Raw genomic sequence first — 13,124 nt, forward strand, 5'->3', positions numbered from 1 at the left:
AATATAACATTGGGTCCATTGGGAAAAAAATCATTGAGTCAGTAAACAGAATGGATAGAAACAACAATGAATATTATGTGAGAAAATTTTATAAGAAAATGAAATGAGACCTAGAAAGAAGATGATATTACATTAAAATATCTACAGGCATACCCTCCATCCCCCTACACACACCCCATACTCCACAGCTTGGATTTCCACAGTAGCTGTACATAGACTCTAATGTCAACTGTTGTAGACTCTTGATCTCATGAATAGCAATATTTTTTATTTATGGGTTTGTGGGTACAAAGAATCAAACCCCAGGACATTTATTTAGAATATTTATGAAGCATGCCTAATAGCAAAGTGTAGTTTTTCTTTCTTCTCAATTCAAAATGGTTCATATTTTAAAATTCAACACTATAGCCAGACTCAAAATGAGTTTAGAGAAAATTAGTATAAACAGATTGAAATAGAACAGGATGTGAGGATTAGGGATTAGAGTGACCCCAACCGAGCTTTTCTGTTTATTACTTGGATCAAAGTGCAAGGGAGACAGAGAATGACCTAATTTTAATGCCAGTGACCTCAGACTAACCAGCCCTGCAAAGTATCATTTTTCCACTTCCAGGATTTCTCTGGGGAATTGAAATAAAATTGGTTCCTTTCCTCCTCGGAGAGGACATCTGGAGAGTTTATCAATGGATAGGAATTTGTCTCTCACTGTGAAGAGCCTGTGATGTCTCTTCATGCTCACCAAGGGAATGTGGGCTTTTTGAGCAGCTGCAGGCATTGACGTTTTTTTAGACCCAGCCCCAGACATTGGGTCTGAAGGGGAAATTTATAGGCTGGGTGATGTGCACCGTGAGCTCACACTTTTACTAGACAAATTAGATAGGTTTCAATCCGTGCAGCTGTAAATGATGTCCTGCAGAGTTCCACCTGATCTTTTACAGCTTTTCATAAATCAGTACCTACTGGCTGCAGAACACAGCCATTAAAAAGAAATCATGGAAATTATATGTTTGCTCAGGGGAAAGAAAAAAATAACTTTCCTCCCTTTTTCTCTCCCTCCTTGTATTTAGGTTTGTGAATTATTCTTTTATGGATATTCATACTGTTGCATTACAGGTACATCTATATTTTCTTCCCATCAATTCTTATTTTATCTATAAATGCTGTCATATCAATTAGCCCCAGATACTGGGAAGCAAATATCAATAAGTAACTGCCAGTCCCAAGAATATCTTCTCATAATGATATTATTTCATATTGTGTTAAGATTCTAAACTATGGGGATTGAATGCTCAGTTAACCTTCTGTAACATAAGAAGACTCCTTTTGGTTTAAAAAGGACTTTATTTTTCATGTATTAAAATAGTGATTAATATACATTTCTGAATGAATAAGAAGATGCATACTGAGTCTAGAAATAGTAATAATATTGGAGATGTATGCTATACCACTGTATTTACATACATTTTCTGTTGTGAATAGTTTTTGAACTATATTATTTCCAAAGAGTAATTTCTAAAAGAAATATTATTTCTACTTTTATGATTGTCTGAAAATAGTAAACATTTTCAATACAATTTATAATTTAGTGTTATTTTTTATTATGTCAAAGGATAATGATGACATACTGTATTTCAAGGGGAAATCTTATATTTGCCCATTTTTTAAAAGTGTGGATGTATGATGATCTTTATCTTTTTATCTCTAACATTAAAATATCAAATATAATTAAGTGAATTTAATTTGTTATCAGCAACTATGAGTAATGTTGAGTAGTTATAGCTCCCAACAGTGGACTAGTATGTAATTAGCAAATTAAGGAGAAGTAAAAATCATGGTATTTAATTATCTCTGGGCATTAAAGACAAAAATCTTAGCACATATAGCTATTGTATCTGTTTTAACTGTTTTCAGTAGAAAATTATCTATTTTGATTTGTAAGATTAAAAAAAAATCACCTGGGTATTTAACATGTATTTATGTCCCTGCAAAAGGTTCCGTATTACATTTGTTCAGTGAGGAAAGTCACCCTGTCAGTTTCAGAATTGGAGGTCAAAGTCATTTGGAAAAACAGAAAGCTTCTGGGTCATTTGATATTTTTAAAGGATATATTTGTCAAACAGCAGTTATTCTCTAAAATAATTTATTATGTACTCTTAGAGATCAGAAGCACTTTATTAATAAAATGCCATTAACAATGAAAAATTGTATTGCTTATATTTTCTATATTTATCTCGTGAATTAATAAAAAGAACTCTCTTCAAACAGTGAGTAATGCAATGAAACAGTATATTTAATGTCAATTCAGATAAAGTAAGTATTGAGTTGATTTTTCAGACTCTCATTCTAAATACATTTAACATATTTTTTAGGTCTTTATTCCATTAATTAGGTTACTTTCCTTTTAAAACTCAATTTTCAATGTATTAAATATATTGTTTAACATTTTATACCAAGAATTTGGATTCCTTAAATTTATAATAGTATTGAAGAATCTAGTGATCTGAAGTGTAAAAATTCTATGGGTTTAAAGAACAAGTCATTTCTCTATTTCATAAACATCAAAATTAAAAGTATATGATTGCCTGAATAGAAACAAATGTATTTCTCTTTTGTATTAGCTTTTTTTTATTTTTTATTTATCTATATTCATAAAATTAACTGAATTAATTTATTTAAAGCAGGAACTATATTATAAAACTAATCTTGCAAAAGCAGTTTCCTTTAAAATATAAATTCTTCTTATTGCTGTTTTATGTATAACAAGAATCTGTTATAAAGTAAGAGAACACTATTTTGGTGTAAGCCCATTTAAAACTTATTTCATAACACTATTTTCTATCAACAACTTTTTAACAATGGATTGCTTCAATTCTTAAAAAAAATAAAGGATATTTATTTTTATCCGTTTACACATAAGCACTATGATTATATCAACTTTTTTCTAAATTTCTCAAAAACATTATTTTCACATTGCCTTTTTCATAATCCAATTGTAACAAAACTTCTTAAATGTTGTATCTCATCTATTACTCTAAAATAAATCAAAATAGTCATCTGAAAAGAAGCTGATGTTCTCATTATTTCATTGAAGGCATTTCCCTCAGTTGTCTTTTGTTGTTGTTGTTGTTTGTTTCCTTTACCCTTTTGCAACTTTTGATAATAGTTCATTCTATCTACTTCTGAAAAATTAATTCCTTCAACTGGATTCTCTGTAGTGGTCTAAATTTCTTTCTTAACTCTGTTCTGCTTTGTTATTGGTACTGTTCCCCAAAGCTTGTAGAGAACTGTTTCCTTTATTTCTGTGTTGGAATCAGTGCAGGAGGATAATAGTCTGAGATGTTTTAGGATTGCCATCCACTAGTGTAGATTGGTTCTATAATCCTATATAATAAAAGGCTAATATGCAAATCGACCAAATGGCAGAACTACCGGTCACTATGATGTGCACTAACCACCAGGGGCAGACACTCAATGCAGGAGCTGCATCCTGATGGTAAGTATGCTCCCACAGGGGAAAAGCCGCTTAGCCAGAAACCAACTCATGGTTGGCTCTAAGGATGTCCTTAGTGCTCACAGGCCTAAGCCATCAGTCAGACATTCCCTGAGGGCTCCTGGAAAGCAAGAGAGTGCAGGCCATGCTGAGGAATTCCTCTCCCCTCCCCCCTTTCACCTCTCCCAATGCATTAATTTTGTGGATCAGGCCTTTAGTCTCCTTATAAGTAGCCTAAAATCTTCACTGGCTACCTTTACACTCTACTACCTATGAAGGAAATGTTCACTTATTTCAATTAGCTTCTTGGCTCTTGTAGACATTTGAGTTAGTGACTTCTGGACTAAAAAATTGATGCATTTAGAGATTTCAAAAAGATAACTGGGCCCCAGGGCTGTACAGAAGTAGCAAGAAGAAGCTAAAAAATGCAACAGATTGGAATGAGGGAATCTCAGTGTCAACCTATGTCAACTAACACTCACCACTTTTCAAAGATTAAAGTTTACTAATGATCCATGGAATATGAAAGCTTTAATTATAAATAAAATGATTTTAGAAAAATAAAAATGGATACGTTAGTGGTTAAAGCCAGCTTTACTAGATTGTGATCTGTACCTTCTAAACATGGTTTTGACTGAGGCTTCTTTTGTTTTCTTTATATAGAGAACACTAAATTGTATACCTAGATTTAATTTTAATGTTTTCTCCACTTGAGATGTGAACTTCTAGCTTTTTGTGGACTCAGTATAATTGCATGCAGAATGCTAACCTGCCTCACAGTCTGTCTTCCTTCTGCTGTCCGTAAGGCACTGCTCTCAGGGTCCTCCATGTGCAGAACCTGGAAGCACTCTCTGGTACTTTCTCTGTCACTATACACATCTCGCTAGTCACCATGTCCCACAATACTTTCTCCAGTAAAACTTTCTGAATTCACACTCTTGAATATCTTTTCTTTTTGCTCAAATAATTCCATATTCTGAGGACTATTAAAGTATTTATGAAGATTTGAAATAATCATTGTCAAAAATGGGAAATCACATTTTCTACAATAAAATATTTCTTAATGTATGACAATTTGAATTTGTTATTAATAAATTCATAATGAAATAATCTTCCCCGTTTTATATTTCAGCTAGAGGCCCAGTGTACAAATTCATGCACCAGTGGGGTCACTCAGCCTGGCCTGTTGGTATTGGGCTGAAAGTGGCTCTCTGACATCCCCTGAGGGGTCCCAAATTGCAAAAAGGTACAGACTAGGCTGAGGGACACCACCAGTGCATGATCAGGGCTTGGGAGGGATGTGGGAGGTTGGTCAGCTATGGAGGGACCATGGGAGGATTCCAGGGTGTGTCCAGCCTGTCTCACTCAGTCTAGATTGATTGGACCCCTGAGTGTACATCATAGCAAGCGGTTGAGTGGCCTTAGCATTTAATTAGGATATTATGCTTTGATTGGTGAACAGATGACCAGAAGACTGGACACTTAGCATATTAGGATTTTATTATATAGGATGACAATAAGGACACATATAAAAACAATTTCCAAAAGTTTTGTATTTAGTAAATTTAAAAAGATGGTGGTTTTTAGAAAAATACCTATTTTCCCTAAAATTATATTTGTTGCTACAAAATACTTTAATTAATTCAGGTTTTAAAAATTAAATTCTGTGAGAAAATATATTTAACATATTTCAATAAGACTGAAAAGGTGTATTTAAGAAATGTGTTAAAATTTGGATGCCATAGTATGACATCAAACATGCTATAATCTGATATTGAGGTAATTTCCCCCGTAATTGGAGTTAAATATCCCTAGATCATACAATATGGGTTAGTCTTTATATTGCTAATACCACCCTGTGGAAATACTTTTGAATGTCTTTTTTATTATATGGAAAGAATTGAAAAGATGTTCTTTTTCGCTATGATTGCTATTGAGTGAAGATCAAAAGAAATGACTTCAGGGTACAAAATGAGGTCCATATGGCCTAGGAAAGGGCAAGTTTGTTATCCTGTTCGTTGTTACATTGTCAGGTAGATTTCCAAAAGGGTCTGTGTAATTTCACTCTGTGAAACTTAGAACAGAGATTCATCCTTACAGGATAAGCTAGAGGTAGTTTCACCTATTTAAGAAATATCATTTAGTTCAATGACCCCTAAATGTTATTTCCCATAAATAATGTATAATTTTTATATACTGATATTAAGACTTTGGTTCAAATTCCCCTTATTCATCTTATTTGAACACAATGTAATAATGGGGTCATGAATATTCAATATAATTATACCTATTCAGGTAAAAAACATAATGTGTTCTATTAAAAAGTACTTTCGTAAATGCTCTACCAGTATGTAAGTCATCACTTTCAATGACTGTCAGTAAAAAGAGCAGATGTGAAAAAAAAGACTCAGACAAAAAAAATCTTCCAATAGGCACTATATTACACCCTTTACATGTGAATCATATTGCTTCATCATTATGCAGTATTCACACATATCGCTTAATACTGTGGATTTGTGTACACTTTAAGTGTAGATCCTTTTACTAAAACTCTGTAATTTTTCCATTAAAGCACACATCATCAAAATGTGGAAGACCTGTTTTTCTCTTATGCATGAGAAAATAAATTATTAAACAACATAGTTTTGCCTTTAGTGTCCCTGAGAAGCATCAAAATATTAATACTTCTCTTCTGCTTATACGGCCCCTGAAATAATTTATCCTGCCTTACCCATTTCTTCTATTGCACTTTGTAGGGGCACTTTAGTTTATATTCTTCAAAACCACTAAGAGAATGGAGGAATAAACATGAAAACGAATGGACATCGTGCATTCTGGATTGCTGTGTATATCTGATGCATTGATGTTGAGTTTCTGTATTGCAACACTGACATGATATTACTCTTAGTTTTATCCTTGACAGAACCTAAAAGTGCAAATGGCACACAATATGGGTTGAATAATTAGTTGCTTAATTAAGGGAGTATTGCATTCTGCTGCTCAATGTAAAGTTTTGGAAGCATTTTTATCTTTATAGCTTTACTTTCAATGCAGAATAAATCAGGACTTCACTAGAATTTCTTACCACTCCAGGACATTATTTTTTTCTGTTTATTTCTCTCTGTTGAGAGTGAAAAGAAGCTGTGTGTCCTGGGTCCCTATTTTCCAAAGACTTTAGCCTAAATGTAAATTCACTTCTAGTCAAGATAAAAATTTAAAATAACAGGGAGTTTCATCTTTATCATTAAATTGCATGAGATTTCTTCCTGACCGATTTAAAAAGAGAAAAAAAAATAGTATCTTCAGTCTTGAGGAATATAAGTATCAAAAAATGCAGGTGAAGAAGTGGGAGGTAGAACTTGACAATTGGAGATAGAAAATACATTCTTTTGAGCGGGTGCATGATGCAAACTAATGCTCACCTTGCTGCTGCACTGGTGATGACCTTCAGGCTGCCTGGGTTCCGGATGAGCTTGTCCAGAATGCTGACAATCTGCTCGAACTTGGGTCTGTTGTTTCTGTCTTTCTGCCAGCAGTCCAGCATCAGCTGATACAATGCAGCGGGGCAGTCCATGGGGGGTGGCAGTCGATAGCCCTCATCCACAGCTTTAATTACCTGGGCAGGAAGCAAAATTTCCCAGGACTTAAGAGGTAGGGCTTTCTACTTCTTTATGGGCAGAACACACTAATATGAGTATTTTAAAGTTAAGTGGAAAAATTCTCAATTTAAGTTGCTTAAAAAATAGTAGCTTATCAAATAAATGTGATATTATTAATGCCCAATATATTATCTAAAGGAAGATCAAGAGAGAGAGAAAGTGAATTTAAAAGCGTTTGTAAAGATACTTTTTAGATTAAAACAAAATTTTCTTTATAATTCACTGAATTTCCTTTTTTTTGTTTGGTAATACAGATTTCTACGGAAACTATATATGAGTGAATGCAGAACAAAACAAAACAAAACCATTTGCATATTTTCTTTATATCACATTTCAAATTGTACTTTTCAAATCCTGGTAATATATGTTCTTTTCACTCTCAACAGCTTTTTTGGTAAAAGCTCATGAGTTGCACAGTTAAGTAACTATCAGCTTATTAGTATTTTTAAATGACATAAAACAGTATTTTTAAACTTTACATGTATGAGTCATCTGGAGAACTTAATAATATACAGATGACTAAACTCTGATTGCATCACTCTGGGGTAAGGCCTGAGAACATGCATTACTGCAAATTCCCAAGCCATGCTAAACCTGCCGGTCCAGAGGCCACATTTTGGGGGGCTCTGATACAGAGAAAATTTGGAAAATAGAAATGTGGAAAAGGGAGTCTGATTTTCCCATTACTGTTATAAAAAAAATAGCTTGTTTGAAGACGTACAAAAAGGTTTTCATATCCAAACACATTAAAGGCAGTTTTATATGTGGTGAGTAGGAAATGACTAAAAGCATCTCAGCTTTCCTTCTTGTGCATTTTGAGATCACGCTCACAGTTTCTGGCTGAGCATAAAGAAAAACCTCTGAGTGCTGATCCCACATGCCAAGAGCATCCTTTTACTAAGCCTGAGCAAACATGACTTTATAAAAACAAAAATCCTTTTGAAAAATCATATCACAGTTATAACAGAAAGCTAAAGATTATTTTTTTTTCATCCAGAGACTTCAATTTGTGTAATGAAATTCATGTGCAACATTAATACATAATGAGGAACAACATGCTACAGATGGATTGTTTTGTCTGACTTTGGGAAATACTATATTTAAATAAACAAAATGTTGGCATAGATGCATTAATTAAATCTACAAAGGCTGGCAGACTTGTGTATCTTACTAATGTTACCTAGAAACAATTGTGCAGCAAAAATATTTCAAACACTTCCTGACACATCCTGGTTATCTTGATAGTCACTTATTTCATTACATTTTAACACAAATGCCTTCATTTTTGCCTCCATTCGAAACCCCTGCTTGAGGGAACATTGTAAAGCCTTAAAAGCAGTTCAATGATGTTCTTGCAAGATTTGAAAACAATTTCATTTTTTAAAGATTCTATTTCAATTTCACAAACTAGGAGCCACCTGGTCTCATTTGGCTGCACTTTCTTGCCTAACTTGATCTCTTAATCTGACTCCATAATTCAAGAACTGCATATACTTACATCCTGATTGGACATCTCCCAGTATGGCCTCTCTCCATAGGACATCACCTCCCAGAGAACGATGCCGTAACTCCACACGTCGCTGGCTGACGTGAATTTGCGATATGCTATGGCTTCTGGTGATGTCCACCGGATAGGAATCTTTCCTCCCTTTGAATATAAAATCACATGGGCATACATGATCAATGCATAAGACACATACGTTATCATCTGAAATCTGACTGAATTTGTCAGGGTATTTCTATTTTGAAATGGAACATGGGTTTCTCTTTAAGTATCTTGTTATTTTTCTATATTAATGCCAAGCAGGACTGTGTGGCATATTATTTACTGCAATACTTGCTTCCAATAGATTTAAAATAATTCTAATGTAAAAAGAAAAATTGAAAATTGCTTAAACAGTGACATTTCATATCAGCTGTGGTACCTCAGTCATCTGTAACAAAGCAACTTAATGTGGATGTGCAATACTATTAAGTTAGAAGAGAATGAAGAATCTCAAATGAACCTTTGTTGATTTAACTAGATTTATGTTCTATCTACAATCTTATTTCATAATGTGAATAAGTCAGTATTCCTTGACACTTATAGGTATTTGCTAACTAAATAAATTAAAACAAAATTTTTACGTCTACCATCTCTCTTTTGTACATTATTTGGTTATCTTAATTTATTCAGTGCCTCATTTCATCATTATTTTTTAGTTTTTAAAATTTACAGATGTCCCCCATTTGAGAGTATTACAGATGTCCCCCATTTCCCCCCATTGACCCACTTCATCATTATTTCTTTTTCCATTGACCCACTTTCATATACTAGGTAGGTACAATATAAACGAGAACGATATGATAACTACATTCTTAGAACCTACTAGAGAAGGATATTGCTTCTATGAGTTATAATATATATAAAGGCATGCCTCCTATGAAATTATCTCTCAGTTTAATAAATACATTTAATAAAGATGTGCCGAGTAGCAGAGAGTATTTTGCTAGTCACTTTGGGTGAGACTGAAACGAATAACATGCCTGCCCTCCTAATTGGAAAATATTAGGCAAAAAGGAATAAGTATTAGTTGTGCATAATTAAATGCAGAAAAAAATTTGCTTCAAACTTTACAACACATATGAATCATCCATGGCTTGCCTTCATGTCTGGGGAAGTACTGATTCAGTAGTTTCAGAGTGTAGGCAAGGCCTGTGTTTCTAAGAGGCTGTGGGGGATGCTGACCGTGCTGGTCATGAACCCCACTGTGAGCAGAGAGGGCGTAGGGAAGACGAAGTGCTGACGAGCAGGGAGCCCCAATTATCACTAGAGAGACTAAGGGGAGAGGTCATGCATAGATTGAGCTTTAAAAGACGTATCAATTTTTGATTCAACAAGAAAAATAATTGATGTTTCAAAGAATTTACATAATCAAAATATTAAGCTATATTCACCAAAATGTGCTTCACTAACATTGTACCTCATAGCACTTCGCTAGTCTGAGGTAATGCTCAAGGAGGACAATATATTGCTTTTGAGAAACAGATGGAAAACAGGAGGTGCATTAGTTAACCTCAATAGGCCTGAGTCTCCTCATCTGTTACTTGGGAAAGTAGGAGTACCGATGCATAGCTTTGTTGTTGGGCTAAATGAACAAGTTTCAGTAAAATCTTTAGCAAAGTCCCTGGCACGTGGTGAAGCTTCAAGAAGCATTAGCTTGCTACTCCCACACTCTGTGGGAAATGGCATCCATCAAAGCACAGAGGAAGAAAATATATGTTCTGGAAGAACAGTTTCTGGTGTAAAAATACAACAGATTATGTGGAGACATATAATGAGAGAGGATGAGAAAAGGGTTAAATCAGAACTTAGAGGTATATCCCATACCTCTGAGTTTTATCCCGTAGAGGAAAAAGTTATATGTGGTTTTAAGGACCTTGGAAAATGTAACCCTTCTTGACATTTTCACTCAAGTGAGCTGTGCAGAGAGAGTACTGCGAGAGGAGCTGTGAGAGAGGTAGAGCTTACACTGGGCTTTGAAAACTGCATGAAACTGTAGATAAGCGAGCACAGAGAAGGGGCCTGCACACAGCCTTCTTAGGATGCCTCCAGCCTGAGGTGGTCAATGACTTCTATCGGTGAAGAAAACTAAATCAAGTGAGAGCTGGGAGCCAGTTTAAGGAAGCCTTCGGATTTAGTGGGAGACACTACCGTGCTCAGCATGCACTAGGGTAACGCTGGTGTAGAACCAGAAAAACAATAGAAAAGGTTACAGTCAACATAGATGAGAGGCCTTGACTTAGAACTTTCCCCTTTCTTTTCTCTCTCACACACTCACATTCACTCCTTCACTCATACTTTACAGTGTGTTGTTGGTTTTTTTTTTTCTCAGCAAAAATTTGAAAGGTCTTTTTTCATATTTAAATTCAGAAGGTCTAATGCCAGGCTGATATTGCCCTTTTCTCTGTCAATGCATTCAAACTTAAAAATAATATTTTAAATCCCCCAAATTAACATATTTGCACCTGCCTAGACAAAGTTTGGGTTTTAAAGAGTCAAGATTTAAAATAATACTTCTGCAGTTTGATGAAAACAGAATTTTACATGTGGCAATTAGCAAAATCTATTCAAGATGCCAAAGAGAATCACTGAGCACACTTTATCTCTCTTAAAGAAATCTTAGAATTAACATAAGTCAAACAAAGGTATATTCATAATACAAAAAAAAAGGATACTATTTTAAAATCTCAGCTAACTGTCTTATCTCTGCTACCAAACCCTTGCTATTTTCTTTCCTTTGCCCAGAACTAAGTTACTAATTATGTGAATTTGCCATACACTATAACTTGTATTGATGTCCACTGGATGGGAATATTTCCTCCTTTTGTATATAAAATCACCTGGGCATAAGATATATAATATATTTTAGAACCTGAAATCTAACTGAATTTTTCAGGGTATTTTATGTGCCACAAAAATGGCACACACCAAAAAATGAAAAGAAAATTCTTTCCATGCTGAAACTATTGTGTTTACTTACAAAATAGAAGGCACCAATACATGTCACCTTACTAAGATCTCCTGTTGAAATTAAAAGAGATTGATGACAACCATGAACTTACTGCATATTACTTCAACCAGGATTAAAATGGTGCATGCCAAAGTTGTTTCATCTTAAGTGATTCATCACTCTTTTATAGAGAGGTAAGCAGTGAGCATATTTTAATGAAGTTCCTTAAAAGAGTGAATTCTAAAAAAGTGATTTTTTTATTTTTTTTTAGAAAGACGTAGCCAAGCTGGTGTTTAAGCTTGGAAGGAGAATCTTCTCACGAGCTGTTCTGTATACAGACAGACATGGTGTTGGACGGATCTCTGAGGCTGCAGCCAACCCCATCTCTTCAGTGGGGCGGTGCTCCCCACAGTCTCAGAAGGTTGACTGTAACTCTTGCAGTGTATTCTCTAATGTAGCACATAGTCACAGAGTCAAGCAAGTTATTTACAGAATGATTTTCCAATCAAATGCTGTCTATTTGCTTTCACTGTATAAATCTTATTAAAGTATTAAAACCTACACAAATAGGAAATGTGTTTTGGAAAAATGCATAAAGAAATATTTTAATAACAATGCTTACATTTTGAATTCTGCTCTTGTGCTTATATGTGCCTGCAAAACACATACACGCACACACACACACACACACACACACACACACACACTCACACACACATTTGTTAGAGTAACAAATTCAACTTCTAAATATAAATGTATTTAAAAAATTATGTTAAGATTGGCTGATTAAATAACCCATACACTACCTTTAGCTTGGCTTGCACTGATTCTCAACAAAATGTTTTGGTCGTCAGCTCACAGCGCTGCCCTGGGAAAGTGCGTTGTCCACATTGCACACTAGCCACCCGTAAGATGACAGGAGCCTCCCACTGCAATATTTGCTCACCTTGGACTTGCTGGTTATGGCCTCTTTGCTTGTTTGTCATTCAGGTTTTTAATCTAAGCTTTCCTCTGGATCCAAACTAGACTAAAGCCCAAGTTGCCGCTCTTAAGCATAAAAAAGTGAGATTATTTGAAGTTTTTCATTTTATTTCGAACATGTTATTCTAAACACAAGAAAAGTAAATAAGTGGCATTCAGCTATTTCAACAATTAAGTCAGTTAGCAAAGTTATATGTTTCCTTAAATTATCTAGAAGTTTCCATTAATTAATCTTTTAGTGTATTAGTTGTGTGTGTGTTTTTTTTTAATTGCTGAGTTCTGTTCTATGTCACTGTTCATTTCAGTTAGTCCATATACTTAAAAGTTAATATATTTATATTAATAACAAATAAAATACCCTTAATTCATATTTTCTTATATTATACCTATGCAACTCATTCTAAAGAAACAACTGAGGCTAATTTGAACTTTTTATTTAGAAGAAAGTGTGAATTAATAAGTATTGTTTGTCTTTGCTTAATGCCATGTTGAATCACTAGA

The 13,124-nt window shown here is 34.3% G+C and overlaps 1 protein-coding gene across 2 annotated transcripts in view; it reads right to left on the reverse strand.

The window, feature by feature from the left end:
• The window catches only part of EPHA3 (EPH receptor A3), a 340,054-nt gene that overhangs the window by 14,424 nt on the left and 312,506 nt on the right, over positions 1-13,124 (reverse strand). For both annotated transcript variants that reach the window (XM_084875452.1, XM_084875451.1), the window contains exons 14-15: positions 8,648-8,797; positions 6,913-7,106 (exon numbers count right to left, since the gene is read on the reverse strand). In XM_084875452.1, the coding sequence (XP_084731578.1) occupies positions 6,913-7,106; positions 8,648-8,797 (344 nt within the window). The remainder of the gene's footprint in view (positions 1-6,912; positions 7,107-8,647; positions 8,798-13,124) is intronic.

Source organism: Pipistrellus hanaki, assembly GCF_964339955.1.
Source record: "Pipistrellus hanaki genome assembly, chromosome: 2".
Taxonomy (NCBI): domain Eukaryota; kingdom Metazoa; phylum Chordata; class Mammalia; order Chiroptera; family Vespertilionidae; genus Pipistrellus; species Pipistrellus hanaki.